We start from the raw sequence: 15,733 nt of genomic DNA on the forward strand, positions 1-15,733 counted from the left end.
TCCCCCACTATTTTTTTTTCCAAAATACAACTCATACTCCAATGAGTCCCAGTACCTCATCGAGTTACCAAAATACCCTTTGGCTCACCCCGAGCCGGGTATTAATCATTGTTGTGACTAAACCGCTATCTTGCTCAAAAGTATCAACTCCTGCCAAATATTTCATATATATCCACATAATAATATGTTCTCAATCACATAATACAATATAAACACAATTATACAATCAACAGGTCAAAATTACAAATATGTCCCTTTAAATAAAAGTGAGCCTTTTACGCATATATTAATATACTTAAACATGCATAATCAGTCATATCATAATATAACTCATACAAATCACATAATCACATAGATATTCAATTAAATCATATAATATTCCAATAATGCCCTCATGGCCCCCTCATGCCCTCGTTGGAATCTAGTCAACCCAAATTTTAAATATGACCATTTTGCCCCTCATTTTAATGATTGATTTGGTCTTCTTTTATTTTTGTTAATTTAAAATAATTTAAAAATATTTTCTGAATTAATAAAACAAAAAAATGCTTTATAAATTAATTAATGAAAAAGTAATTAAAAATAAATTTTAAAATAAAAAATAAAATAAATTAATTTTAAAATAAAAATATTTAATAAAACTGTTTTAATTAATTAAATAAACTTAAACATTTTTAATTCCAAATAAAAGTATTAAAAAAAACTAAAACTAATATTTTGAAATTAATTAAAGTAAACTAAAAAATCTAATAATTTTTTAAAGTTGTAATTAAACTATTTTGTTTGAATTTAGTTTAAATTTTAGCTTTTAAGTTTAGAGTATTGATTTTAATTTTTGGGTTTAAGTTTAGGGATTAGATTTTATTTTTTATTTTTGTTTCCTTTTAATTTATTAATTTATAATTTTTTTGTTTTTGTTTTATTAATTCAAAAAATATTTTAAAATCATTTTAAAATAATAAAAATAAAAGAAAATTAAATAAATCATTAAAAGGAATGACAATATGGTTATATTTAAAATTTAGGTTGACCAGATTTTCGCAGAAGGTACCAAATTATTACAAAGTGCAAACAGATGATATCAAATGATTATTTTTATAAATATAGGGTCTTCGAAGATCACTTTCGGGCATTAAAGAAGCTGATTTGAAGTCCAAAACCATCCCAAAAGGCTACTTCACAGTCTATGTTGGAGAGGAGCAAAAGAAGCGACATGTAGTACCTCTTTCGTACCTAAGTGAGCCTGCATTTCAAGAATTGCTAGGCATGGCTGAAGAAGAATTTGGATATGAGCATCCTATGGGAGGACTCACAATACCTTGCAGAGAAGACATCTTCATTCATCTCACTTCTCGGTTGAATTGATTGTAAATCAGAAAACTAACATAGTTTTGCAGAAACAATTTTGTAGATCATATACTTTGACTACTTGTGAAAGTTGTACATAGAAATTGCTCATTTGAGTCTACATGTTCTCCTTTTATTGGAAATTAAACTGAGATCTTTGGAAAGATTTATGTCTTCATGATATACTTAGTTCAGTTTTGACATCTTTGGACAGATTTATGTCTTCATGTTATACTTAGTTCAGCCATTTTCTATCAAATAAAATCTGTTATAGTAAAACAAAACATTCATCCTTAAGAAGACAAGCAGATTCTTATATAATAACGAAGGCAAGTAATTGTATATTGAATAAGTGAATAAATAAGTTATGCGAAATTTGAGTTTTATTTTTCAATTGTTGATCATATATAGAGCCATTTCAGATCCCTCATAAGCTCAAATAAAGACAATAATTTAATTCTCAAGTCAAAGACTAAATAATATACCATTTTGATTTAGAGACTAGAAATTAAGTGATGTAAAATTAGCAAGATGGGTTTATGACTAGAGAAAACGGTTGGCCCTTCTATGATAATTAAGTTATAGAAAGGAAAGAAACTTATTTCAAGAATTTGAAACATAACTTGTTCTGAAGTTTTGAAAACAGTATATTACAAACAAATTAACTCCCAACCGAACTCATATATGTTGAAACATACACTCAATTGCTTAGTATTTGAATTTTAAATTCCTATGTATATTGCTGATTATACATATTCTATGTCAAGAATTTACTTTGTACTTTAAATTTTTTGGTTTTGAAAATGCCAAAAAAGATAGACCAAGGACTTGGGCAAGGATTCTATGTCAGATTCTTAAGATTAAAAAATAAATAAATATATAGTTCCAATCTCATAAAATTCATGAAAGAAAATTTCAATAATATTGATTTGTATCATTCTTGAGGACAACTTTCTGTTAATCCCCAAGAAAAAATATTTACAAGGTATATGGTATTGTCTGCCTAAAAAATTGTAACACTAAATATCGTTAGTTGTTATCAACTGTTGGTGTCTAAACTCATACGATTAGGAGCTTAAGCTAGAAATAAGATCGATGAAGGCATCTTCTGTGCAGGGAATTGTAAGAGCTCCCATTGGATGATTGAAACCGAATTCTTCTTCAGCTTGACTTAGAAAGTCTTGAAATGAAGGCTGGTTCAAGTATGCCACAGGGATCACAAATCTCTTCATTCTGCTTTCACCACCAACATAAACAGTTAAAAATCCTTTTGGAATATCTTTTGTGCTTGAAAAAGGCCTCTGAATGAGTTGCTTGGCATGAACTAAGCTTGCAAAGCGGAAACCCATGATGGTAATAGTAGGAGTGTCTAAAGGAAGAAGAATGAAGCAAAAGTGGGCAGAGATATTTAGGAAAACTTGCAAGGAGAGATTTTAATTTGGGTTTGAGAACTTGGGATGGTGTTGATCCCAGTTGTGTGTATTTATAATCAATATTACATTTGATAAGATATGTAGGACAGATATATCGATCTTACTGAAATGAATGGTCAAGATAAATTAAAGCAAAATAGCTGAAATGTATGGGGTCTAGTGAGGCATAGTCCTTGTGCAATCACATGGTTTTGTCTTCCTAGTCATCTTTACAGGTATTCATTTTTTCTCTGCAATTTTCTTGTTCTTCTTCCCAGCCCCACCACACCAACTCAGAACAAAACACTTGTAATTAGATGTGTTGGGCTTGTCTCGTATCCACATGGACACACATTTTTTCATATCAAAACTAAAGCAACCCTTAATGTGAATTCTTTATCTGATACTTCAATGGCTACTGCTTCATTATGGGACAAAATTTCTGCTTCTTAATTAGTTATGCTATTCATTGCTTATATGCCACTCATATGTTCTTTGTCAACATAATGGAGAAACAACTTCTTAAAAAACAATATCTTATACAAAAAATTATTATTTGCATTATCTTCATGTTTAGTTGCAGGATAAGACAGCATGTGATTATATATACTAAGATAATCTCTCAAAATGCCTATGTGCTTAAATTGAATGTTACTCAGTCAATCAAAGATAGCTCTAAGCAATAAACATGTTTAGGTCCAAAGCGACATCAAGATTACCTTGCAATGGACATGGTGTCTCCTTCATTAAATGACAAAGAAAGAGTTGTAAGACAATACCATGTGATGTGATATGATATCTGTAGCCCACTTCATAAGCTTTCACCACTCATTCAAACCAACAGAACATATCCTTCTACTTTTTTTCAAATATAAATAAGCATAAGATTGGAAGCTAACCATCAACGCAACAAATCACATAGCCAAAGGTTTCCACTTCCTTTGAGATCTTCTCTCCATTCTTCATTCTCAACTATTCTTCTTCCTTCTCTACATACATCAATCACTATGGGTTTCAGTTTGCCAAGAGTAGTTCCAGCTAAGAAATTGCTTCGACGATCTCTTTCCAATTCAAACAAAGCTGCTTCAATGGCAGTATATGTCCCTAAAGGCCATTTAGCAGTTTATGTTGGAAAGAACGAAAAGAAGAGGTTTGTTGTTCCTGTGTCATTCTTAAGCCAGCCTTTATTTCAAGAGTTGCTTATCCAAGCTGAAGAAGAATATGGATATGATCATCCAATGGGAGGCCTAACAATTCCCTGCACAGAAGATGCATTTATCGATACCATCTCAAATCTGAATGCTTCATGAGACTCAACAAAATTAGGCAGATTAATTGCGACATTTTTGTAAAGCGACCAATGTCAATACAATATAGAACATTTTTTCCATGTTAGATTTTATTCTCTTTTCCTTGAGGAGTGAATTATGGCTCCCAGAACGAGGATGTAATGAAACATGATATATACATAAAAAATATATATATATATATTTTTCTATTTTTTTCCAGATTTTCTTATTAATTTCTGTCCAATTCATTTTCATTCATCTCAACATGTATCAGGACTCTTAAAATGCTTCAGAAATTTGGTTATTATTTCTTTTCTTAGTTGCAATTTAGTAACTTTCAGAGTTTGTTTTAACTCACAGTTGTTCTGTACATACACAGAAATTACTAATCCAATTCATACTGTTAATGATATTTTCTTGTTATAATTATAGAGTTTCTAGACTTACTAAACAGAGCTTTAACTATAGCTTAGCTGTTGCTGTGTTAATATTACAGAACAACATCACATGGTAGGTCAGTTGATGCTATTAATCAACATAAATATATCAAAAGTTTGTAACCATTTAAAACTTGTGGTTTTGAGTAGGACCTTGAATGCTATTGTAATAGGCTCTGTCCCATCAATCCATGTGATTTTAAATTAGTCGGTAGAAGGATCAGTCAATTAGAAATTACCCAAAATTGGTGAACTATGGTATGATATAAGGAGAAATAATTTGGTGATTCATATAGTAGAAATAAAAAAAAAAATTCAATGTTACTTCTCATGACAATATGCCTTTCCAATCCTCATCAATATTTTAATGCAAGACTTATTTTTGGACTATTCTTTATTTATAACATATATGATGCAGAGGATTAGATTCAGGAGTGAGAGTAGCCTTCACTGTTTTTGGAAGTTTTATATCATTATATTGTTCTTTATCATGATAAACAAATGGATCTCCTGTACTAGGAAACAAGATTAGTATGTTATAATCGTTTAACTGTAGAGTCAAAAGTAGCAACTTTATTGAGCTGAATCTTGTTGTTTTTCATGATAAAGAGTAGTTTTCAGACAAATATTATTTTCTGATGAGCAGATAAAGATTGTAAGACTAAGACTGCTTTGATTTCAATTATAGATGTGTGTGACCCTTGAAATTGGGACATGCCTTAGACATCTTTATACAAAATTTGTGATCTGAGCTGGTTTGGTGGGGCTAAGAATGAAGAGCAACAAAACTTTAGATAAATATGAAGGTATGATTAGTAGGAAGACAATACCATGTGATTGCCCAATGGCTAATGCCTCTCACCAGACCCCATTGTGTACAAGATTATTGATTATATATACTCATGAAAACAGGTTCCATAGCACCACAACTCCTCACATTCTAAAGTATCAAACCTTTCTTTCTTCTCTGTGATCTCTTTATTACCCCACTTTTTCTTTCTTTACAGAATTTTACAACAATGGGTTTTCGCTTTGCAAGCTTAGTTCATGCCAAGCAACTCATTCAGAAACCCTTTTCAAGTTCAAAAGATGTTCCAAAAGGGTACTTGGCAGTTTATGTTGGGGAGAAGAGAATGAAGAGATTTGTGATCCCTGTGTCATTCTTGAACCAGCCATCATTCCAAGACTTGCTATGTCAAGCTGAACAAGAGTTTGGATTTGATCATCCAATGGGAGCTCTTACGATTCCCTGCAATGAAGAAGCCTTCATCCAACTTGTTTCTCACTTAAAAGTCTAATGATGAGTAGACAGAAATAGAAGACAACTGCTAACAATACTGCTGATTACTACAATTTTGTAAAGGCATATAATGCCAATACCGTGTACATATTTTTTTCCATGGAGACCAAAAGTTAAAAGTCCCCAAGAATGATACAAAAAAATACAATTGCATGTATTTTTTCTTCAATGATTTATTTGCACAAATTTTTTTCCCTCGTATATTGTGATATAGAATCTTTATCCATTCTCTTATTCTACAAATAGGAATAGCAGCTCAGCTTGCAAATGAAAAAGAATATCTTGAACCACAACTTTTATTTTGTATTTTAGTTTTAAAAAGAAAGAGATTTATTTATAATTACAGAAAGGAAACGTTAATTACTGATAAATGAGTTTTAGACTCATTTATCTATGTGTTTTTTTAGGAAAAATATTAGGTGTTTGTTTTGTTTTTTTCTATTTTACGTTTGTTTTTGTATGTTTTCAGGTGTCGAAGGGCTTAGGTGACTTAGGTGTGGAAACATGGTGGAAAAATTGACAAAATGACAAAAATTGATGGAAAATGTGTTTCGGAGTACTTCCTGCGACCGCAGGAAGTGTGTCTTGCGGCCGCAACTTTAGAGGAGTTTTGCATTTCTAGAGCCTTCCTGCGACCCCAGGATATATCTACAAAAGAGAAAAACCGCAGATTTTTATTTAAGGGCGTTTTAGTCATTTCATGTTTAACAAAACACTAATTAGGTTTAAATGACGATAAATGAGAGGGAAGGAGGCACTTTTTGATATCTGGACTGGGAGAAGAGGCTTAGGAGGCTTTGGATGAAGATTGGATTGATCATCTTGAGTTCTTTTCTTTTCTTTTCTTTTTAGTTTTAGTTTATGTTAATTTCATGTTTATGGATTTCTTAATGATAAACATGAACTAAATTTCTGTTTAGGTTTTCTAATTGACTCTCTTGAAACTCTATTATGGTTTAATGCATTTATCTATTTCTTCTTCATCTGAAATCTATTCAGTTTGTGTTTATTGTGTATGTAATTGATTGATCACCTTTTACATATGAATTATGAATTTGAATCAAAATCTGAAAAGTGAGATTTGAATATGCTAAATTGAATAGACATAGATTTCAATTTAGAATGAGAGTATCAAATTGGTTTATGTGATTTATGGATGTATTGCTTCCTATTGTTTGAATTGACCATAGAAATATAGGGAATTCACAGTAGGTCGAGTTTTCTATTTCTTAACTCGAATAGTTAACACTTTTGCATGCCTATCATTTCAGTGAGAAGAATTTCAGTAGTAATTGAATTAAATAATAATAGAGTGGATAGTAGAGAAGATTATGATTCCTAATTATTTTACAGTGAATTTAATCCTTGTGTTCTTGTTATTATTTGATTTCTGCAATTTTTATTTATTTCTATTTTCTTGTTTTAAAAATTCACAAATCTAGTTTTCATTAGTCAAATAGAAACTAAAAATTAATTATTTGGTAATTGATAAATCAGTCTCCGTGGGAACAATATCGGTCTTACCGGAATAAACTACAAAAGCGATTATGTATACTTGCGTAGCCTTAATTTTCGTAACAATTACTATGTCATAGCCTTGTTCTTGTGAATACTTGATTTAGACCATGTTAAGGAGTAGTTGTTGTGTTAGTTAGTTATTAGTGCTTGTATTAGTTTGTTATGTTGTTAGGTTCGATCACCAATGGCTCAAGCTTCAGATTCCACCAATGGCAGTGCCTCTTCTCAAGCTGCTTCCGCTACTATCACTCTTCCAAGAACAGATCTCGTTCAATTCTCGCACAATCTTTCCATTCGATTAGATGACCACAATTTTCTTCCATTGAAACACCAAGTCTTTCATGCCATCCTTGGGAATCGTCTTCAGAAGTTCTTGGATGATTCCAACATTCCACCAGAGTTTTTGACCGATGTTGATAAAGCTGCAAATCAACTCAGTCCAGAATATCAAGATTGGGAGCAACAGGATAGCTTGCTCATTACTTGGTTTCTTTTTCAATATCTGAGATAATCACCAATCGGATGATCAGACATGATTCTACAGCCCAGATATGGTATGCCCTTTCTGATTATTACACATCTCAAAATCGAGCCATAAGTCAATTTTGAACCCTTCTTCGTAATACTCGCATGACTGATTCTTTAGGTGAATATTTACTCATGATAAAAACCATTGTTGATACTCTTGTCTCCATAGGCCATGTTACTTCTGAACAAGATCAGATTGAAGCCATCTTTAATGGCTTACCCAAAGATTATGAAGTTTTCATTACCTCTGTTAACACTCGAACTTACCCCTATATTGTAGCTGATATTGAAGCTCTCTTGATGGCCCAAGAAGTTCGGATTGATAAAGGAGCTAAGGAGTTGGATATTGTCACTGTCGAGGCTAATCTTGCTTTTTAGTCCCGACCAAAAAACCTTCGTGGAGGGTTCTTCAATGGAGGTTCCCGTGGTGGCTACCCTCAATATGGGTATAACCCTCAATCTTTTGGACACTCACCCTCATTCCACAACCAAGGTGGTCGTGGTTCCTCTTACTATGCTCGTGATACCCCTCTTTCCCCCTTCGGAAGTGCCAAAAGCTACCCAGGTGCTAGTCGTGTGTCTTACAACTCTTGGGGACAGAAACTACAGTGTCAGCTCTGCCACAAGCAAGGTCACAATGTCAAAAATTGCTTCTACAGGTTTGACAAATAGTTCCATGGCCCTGAATAGTTCCAGAATTTTTCCCCAAATTCTTGGAGTGGTGATATGCAAGCTATGTTAGCTACGCCCGAAACGGTATCAGATGGCAGTTGGTATCCTAATTCTGGAGCTACTCATCACCTTACTCCAGAACACAACAACCTCATCCACACATCTGAATACTTTGGTGATGAGAAGATTCACATGGGCAATGGTACAGGTTTGGATATTAACACATGTTTGCAATCTTCATTTCATACTCCCATGCACCCTAAACCCCTTTACTTATGCAATTTACTTCATGTACCCAAAATTACCAAAAATCTTCTTAGTGTCTCCCAATTTGCACAAGATAACCATGTATTTTTTTGGTTTGTGTGAAGGACCAAGCTACATGGAAGATCTTTTTGGTTGGGAGGCAGCACAAGGGTCTCTATTGCTTTGATCCCAAGCTAAATTGCTAAATTTCCACAATCTGTTTCATCAGCTAGTTTTTCCTCTCCTCCTCAGTCAAACTTTCATGAAATTTCTAATGTTATGTGCCTAAGTAGCTCCATTTTTGTATCCCCTAGTGTAATGCCCCGAAATCCCTAATGTGGTTTAATGGCTGGATTAGAAGGCCGGGAGGCCATAATTGTTTCATTATGCCATTAAATGATTATATGCATGCTTATGTGAATTATATTATAATATGATGTTAAATGCATGCATGTGGGTCCGCATTTGATTATAAGGGTATATTAGTAATTTGGCCCGTTGATGGTATATTTGTATATATTGGTGTATGTTCGTGATTAATTGTTGAGGCCACATTATAATGTGGATTTGTTCGAGATATTCGGCATGAGACGATCTCTGAATATAAACTATCGATTTGGTCTTAACAGGCTTAAGCTTGGGGCTCGGGGTGAGTCTCGGGGTGTTTTGGTGAATAGAGCGTTGCCGGGAATTAAATGGTAATGAGATATGAATTATTGGTATTTGAGGATATTGAGAATAACGGGAATTGGAGTAGAGGATAAAGGTCATTTTTGCCCTTACTAGCCTTTAGAGGGTTTTATTTAACCTAGGGGCAATATGGTCTGTTGGCAAGGGTTATATGGGATTCTAGTATACTATAGAATAAGCTGAAGCAATAACAGAGCCAAGTTTCCCTTCCTCACGTTCATCATCATCCTCATGTTTCCTTTGGAGTTTTTGATCCCAATTTGAAGAACTAAGCTAAGGAATCAAAGTTTGGAGCTTACGACTTTAGTTCAACTATTGAGGAGGACTTAAATCCAGCTTGAGGTAAGAATTTATCCATGAAACCTTAGTTATACTATGTTTTTCTTATGGTTTTCAGTTGTGAAATTTAAAATGTTAAGTTGAGAATTAATGGAAGTTTTTGGAGGAAATTTACTTGGGTTTTGATGCTTGTATGGTGGGTAAGTTATAGTAGCAATTGAGGGCTTTGCTTGGAGATGTTGGGGGAGTTTTAATGAGGTTTTAGATTGAGTTCGAAGGGAGGAAAACATGGTTTTTGGCTGAGTTCCAGGTGGGGTCGCGGCTCTGTTCTAGAGCACCGCGGCCCAAGCTTGAGGAAGAGGGTGGAGGGAGCTTCAGGGGCCGAAGGGTCGCGGCCCATGCTGGGAGCTGAAGGGAGGCCACCTCTAGTTGAGGGGTGGGCCGCGGCATGGCCAGAGAGGGTCGCGACCCTTAGTGGCATTTTGGCCCGAAATAGGTTTTTGGCTTGGGGATTCAAGCCTTAGGCCTCGGGATCGATCCTACTACCCGATTTAGTAGTATTCGATGTCTCAGAGGCTAGGTTTTGGTTTGGGAACCTTTGTTATTCATTTTATTGATGGAGTTCCATAATTGGTTATGACCAGGTGACCGTCAAGGAATTAAAAGGTTGATCGTTCTCAAGGATCGTTCTTTTATTCATTCTCGCTTGAACCAGAGGTAAGAAAACTGCACCCTATATGTGACATGCGTGGTTATTATAGAGGCATGTTGGTTGTTAAATGTGGACATTGATTGCATATTAAATGCTTAGCAAATCTTGCTTACTTGTGTATGGTACCGACTATTCAGAATCGGCACTGGTCGCGTATTACTGACCTAAGAGTCGGGAACGGCATAAATGTCATGAACGCAAAGCCGATAAAAGATTAGATCTAATCGATATCAGTGTTGAATGACTCTAGGAGCATTAATGCTAGACCGAACCTAAGGTCAATGAAAATTACAAGTGCTTGACTAGTTACTCAGAGCTAGGGCCAAAAGCCTAGGTGACTGCTTTGTCAGATGGCTAGGGAGCGAAATCCCATGGTTGTGAATCTATGGTCACTCGGTAGGTTATGATAGTGGTTGTTTCATCGAATACCTATCTTGATAAGCTAGTGAAAGGATCACTTATTTGTAAAGCCCCGGTGACCCTATCGTCACATGGCTAATGGGAACATAACCCACCTTAGTGACTTTTACAACTGTCACTCCTTTATTTTGGACTGAAATTCCTGAATGATTATTATGATCATTGTTGATATTATATTCATGCTGTATTGAGTTTTCTTGCTGGGCTTTGGCTCATGGGTGCTATGTGGTGCAGGTAAAGGGAAAGAAAAGCTCACCCAGCCTTGAGTGGAGAGCTTAGGTGGTGATGTGTACATATGTGGCTGCTTGACCACCACGGCCAAGGAGTTCTCAGGGGAACTAGAGGGTTTACCCTATTTTTGCCGCTTAGATCGGTGAGTTGTAAATTTTACATAGTAGTGACCATTTTGTATCATAAACAACTTGTAAACGTTTTATGGGCCCATGAACAGTTTTATGTTTTAAATAAAATATATCATTTCCTTTTGATTGGTTTTCCACCTCAACCTATTAATAACACCTAGAAGCATGTTTTTAACCAAAGAACTCGGGTAGCGAGTTAAATTCACAATAACGGTCTTGGGGTAACCAGGGCGTTAAAACTTGGTATCAGAGTGTGCTAAGGTTAGGGTTCCTGTAGACTGGCTGGGCATGTACACTCACCACTGAAGACAAGCTCAACTCATGGTTTGGTAACTATTTATGTAGTTATATGTATAACTGCTTAAATATATTATAAATGCTCTACTTGTATACATGAGACACCATGTTAAACCTATGCCCTGAATGTTGCATCTTCAGCAACAGTGTGCTAATTAGTAATGATATGGCTGACACGTACTTATTAGTATTGTGGATTGTGAACTATTATCTGATACATGTTAAGTGCTAAATGCTATGATCATGTATTGATTTGTATATTTGTATGTCTATGGAATATAATAATTATCTGCTTGTTCTTGGACCGTAAGGCGGCAAGAGGTTTAGTTATCACTACCTGACTTGCCGTATTGACTATTGTTTCAGCAAGGTATAAGTTGATAAGAATGAACCCGGGACAGACAGATACATCAGCTGGCCAGAGTGATCAAGGCCAGAATAATAATAATCAGGGTCAAGAAAATGACCAGGGACAGATTCCACAGCCATCTCCTGCAAACTGGCAGCAGTTGTACCCGGTTACTTAAACAAATATGAAAAAAAACCCAGAAATCAGAACAGATCGTGACTGTAACCGGTTACAGTTACGTTTTTGAGGGGAAAAAAATTAAATATGAAGTGCAAAATCAGATTTGAAATGGCAAAACAAGATGTGAAAAAGAAGAAGAATAACAAAGAGAATAAAAACAAAACTAGAGAAGAAGAAGAAGAACCAGAAGGGCGGAGGTACGTCGCCATCAGGGGCAGGGGCGAGGGTGGAGGTAGTATCGCCGGTAGAGGGCTGAGATGAGAGAACCAAATGGGGGAAGAGAGGAAGAAATGAGAAAAGAGAGAGATATTGTGAGGGAGAGAAATGAGAGAGTGAGAGAGAGTTTTGTGTATTTATGATTATGATTATTTATTCTATGTAATTACCATATTTTAAATTTTTATTTTTCAAACCTTACCATATTTTGTATAATTATTTCTTTTCCCATAAATATAGAAACTGTGTTTATTTTTTAGTTTATACATTTTTGGACCCTGTGTTTTGTCCCATTACCTATTTGGACCCTGTGTTTTTGACAAATTACTTTTTGGACCCTATGTTTTTGTAAAATGGTTAAAATAGAACCCTAAACTCAATTTTGATAAAGAAAAAATTGAATATAACAACACATTTTTTAAGCAGAATGATTTTATTTTTGTTCTGAATTGTTAGTTTGGTAAATTATTTGTGATTTTAGTTGAAAAATCATTGATCAAAATCGGGTTTAGGATTCTATTTTAACAATTTTACAAAACATAGGGTCCAAAAAGTAATTTGTCAAAACACAGGGTCCAAACAAGTAATGAGACAAAACACAGGTCCAAAAAAGTATAAACCCTTTATTTTTCCTATATATTTATATATATATATATACTAGGTAAAAATAATGTGCAATGTACGTTTGCTTAGTTTTAAAATTATAAACATGTTTATTCAAACATGTATTTATTTTTATTATTTCTTAATTATCATATAATTATCCACTGCTCGGACAGCAACTGGCCATACTCTTTTTTCCTTGGCATATGGTTATGAAGCTATGATACCGGTCGAGATCAACCCCCTGTCCCATCGAAGAAGCACGTACGACTAGGACGAGAACAATCAATTACTGGCTAAATCTTTGGATTTTATTGAAGAAAAGCGAGAAAAGGCAAGCATGAGAGTTGCTGCTTGTTGACCACGATTTTGGCCAACTGCGAGTAGATGCAAAAACGACAATAAACCTTGAATAGAAAGTAAATAACACAAGTAATTTTCATAGTAGTTCAGCCCCAATTTGTTGATAATAGCCTAATCCACTTAAGAGTTGTGATATATTTAGCCTATACTTAAAATCAGATGAACCTTAGTCAACTGAGTTTGTCAAGTATAGGTAGGAAAATACAGTGTTTCTCTCTCTGAACTCTCAGAAAATGCTCCCAGAATGCCCCAAGTAATGGTCCCAAAGTCTCCAAACTAGGGAGTTTTCTTTCAATCCCCGATCCCCCTAAATGATTCCATGAGCCCTTTATTTATAGGCTCATGGATCGTACATGAGAAATATCCTGTTTGACGAGGTCCTTGGTTGTTCTAACCAACTTTAATTAATAAAATATAAATAAATTCAAATTACAACAATATAGCTATTACTTCGGGATATCTGAGAGATTCCTGCGGCAGTTACGAGTGAGTCGGGTTGAAGCTGTTACTGAGGCTTTACTGAAAAGTCACATGACAGTTAACTCCTGAGATTCTGATCCATCCAGTCGACTAAATCCATTCCCTGAAGTGACTTGTCGGCCAAGACACATCACTAGTCAGCCATGGCATATCACTGGTCGCCCATGGCATATCACTGATCGGGCAAAGCACATGACTAATCGACCATGGCATATCACTGGTCGGACAAATCACTTCTGACCAGGTAAATTTATTTCTTGACCAGTAATATCACAACTCCGCATGTCAACTCCCAACCTTTTCACTTTCTTAAATAACGCATTTATTGACTATTAATGTGTCATTTACTGATCATGCAGTGCCATTTGTCTATCTGATTGCCACATTATTGAACAAAAATTTTGGGGATAACAGGTATTTAACTAAGTATTAATAAACATATCTGGTCCAGTTCTATATATTCTCTAATATATAAAGTACCTCCACTAAAGTGTCCTACTACATTAGTGATCTGGATTTAGATCATATGTATTCATAATACTAGTAGACCGTACTTGCAGCAATTAATCTAAAGATTCCATAACTTTATTGTACTGCAAACTATTCAAGTTCATTTATCTCAAACACAATCCTCCCATACCAATACGTGTTTGAGATCACATATATGAACTTAGGAATTTTTTTGATATTTACATAATATTATCACAGAACAATATAGTCCATAAAATATATGCATAACAAATTCAATCTATTTATTTATTTCTTAAAACAATGTCTACTACATATGCTTTCATGGCACAATCCCCAACACTATGATCATGTATCAATTTGTTTATCTGTATGATTGTGGAACATGGATGAATATCTGCTTGTTCTTGGACCGTGAGGCGGCAAGAGGTTTAGTTATCACTACCTAATTGGCTGCATTGATTGTTTCAACACAGTATCAGGGTTGCTAAAGCTAAAGAGTTCAGCATATTACTTCAGGCGAGTCTATCAGTGATTGAATATGCTCTGAAGTTTGATAGATTGACAAAGTTTGCCATGGAGTTGGTGCCCACTGATGGGACCAGAAGGGAGAGGTTTCTCTAGGGGCTATAGACTAGAATAGCCCGGGATGTTCACATTACCACTGTGGCTGGGGTTACTACTTATGCACAAGTGGTTGAAAATGCGCTCACAGCTGAGAGTGCAGATAACAAGATCTGGCGAGATAATGCAGCCAGAAGAGAGTTTAGGAGGGCAGGACCTCCATTTGTGGGTACAGGTAGGGGCGAAGGCCCCAATGATCAGAAGAGTATTCTCAGTATCAAAATGTCTGTACAAATGAAATCTCCAATCTATTTATAGACTGGTTAGCAAAATATCTTCCCTTTTATTTCGATAAGTTACAATTCAAACATAAAATACATATAATTAAATACATTGATAATATAATATCTCATGATAATGAGGATTTATTATCAGATTACAACAAATTCCCAAGGAATAGAGATTTTCTAACAACAACGGCGTTCAAAATGGACCACCGACATCGAACATTCAATTTATACACTTTCGAGATCGACCAACATTACGAGCTCGTCATTCTGGTTACTCTCCGCTTTAACTAGTGATTTCATCGAAATTTGAGTGTAACAATATTGATGTAAGTATTAAATAAATAAATATTATTATAATATTTGAATTCATATTAATATAATTAATAAAAAATTAAAATGATATATTATTATCATAATAATATTTTATAACATTTAAATTAATATTAATAAAATTATTAAATATCTAGTATATTATTATAAGAGCACTCCCAATAGATACTCTATTCCATCATTTAAAATACTTCCCAAAAACATACATTTTTCTATTTTAGCTCTAAGTTTTACATTATAACATACATCAGCTTCTCTATATATTTATCTACATTATTTAAATATTATATCTTTAAACATATTTTATTAATTAAAGAAATAAAATAATTGAAAAAAAAGAAATAATAAATATATACTAAATAGGAGAGAGAAAACTTATAA

At 34.3% G+C, this 15,733-nt stretch overlaps 2 protein-coding genes across 2 annotated transcripts; one reads left to right on the plus strand and one right to left on the minus strand.

Moving 5' to 3' along the window:
• Window positions 1-2,226: 2,226 nt before the first annotated feature.
• On the minus strand, window positions 2,227-2,842 carry LOC133783880 (auxin-responsive protein SAUR24-like). The gene has a single exon (XM_062223483.1). It carries the CDS (start codon window positions 2,694-2,696, stop codon window positions 2,415-2,417), a length of 282 nt encoding a protein of 93 aa, XP_062079467.1. The 5' UTR covers window positions 2,697-2,842; the 3' UTR covers window positions 2,227-2,414.
• A 762-nt stretch (window positions 2,843-3,604) lies between these two features.
• On the plus strand, window positions 3,605-4,267 carry LOC133783881 (indole-3-acetic acid-induced protein ARG7-like). Its single transcript, XM_062223485.1, has one exon. The coding sequence runs from the start codon at window positions 3,767-3,769 to the stop codon at window positions 4,067-4,069; it is 303 nt and encodes a 100-aa protein (XP_062079469.1). The 5' UTR covers window positions 3,605-3,766; the 3' UTR covers window positions 4,070-4,267.
• The last annotated feature ends 11,466 nt before the right edge of the window (window positions 4,268-15,733 follow it).

The sequence above is a fragment of the Humulus lupulus genome, chromosome 6 (assembly GCF_963169125.1).
Source record: "Humulus lupulus chromosome 6, drHumLupu1.1, whole genome shotgun sequence".
In the NCBI taxonomy this organism is placed as follows: Eukaryota; Viridiplantae; Streptophyta; class Magnoliopsida; order Rosales; family Cannabaceae; genus Humulus; species Humulus lupulus.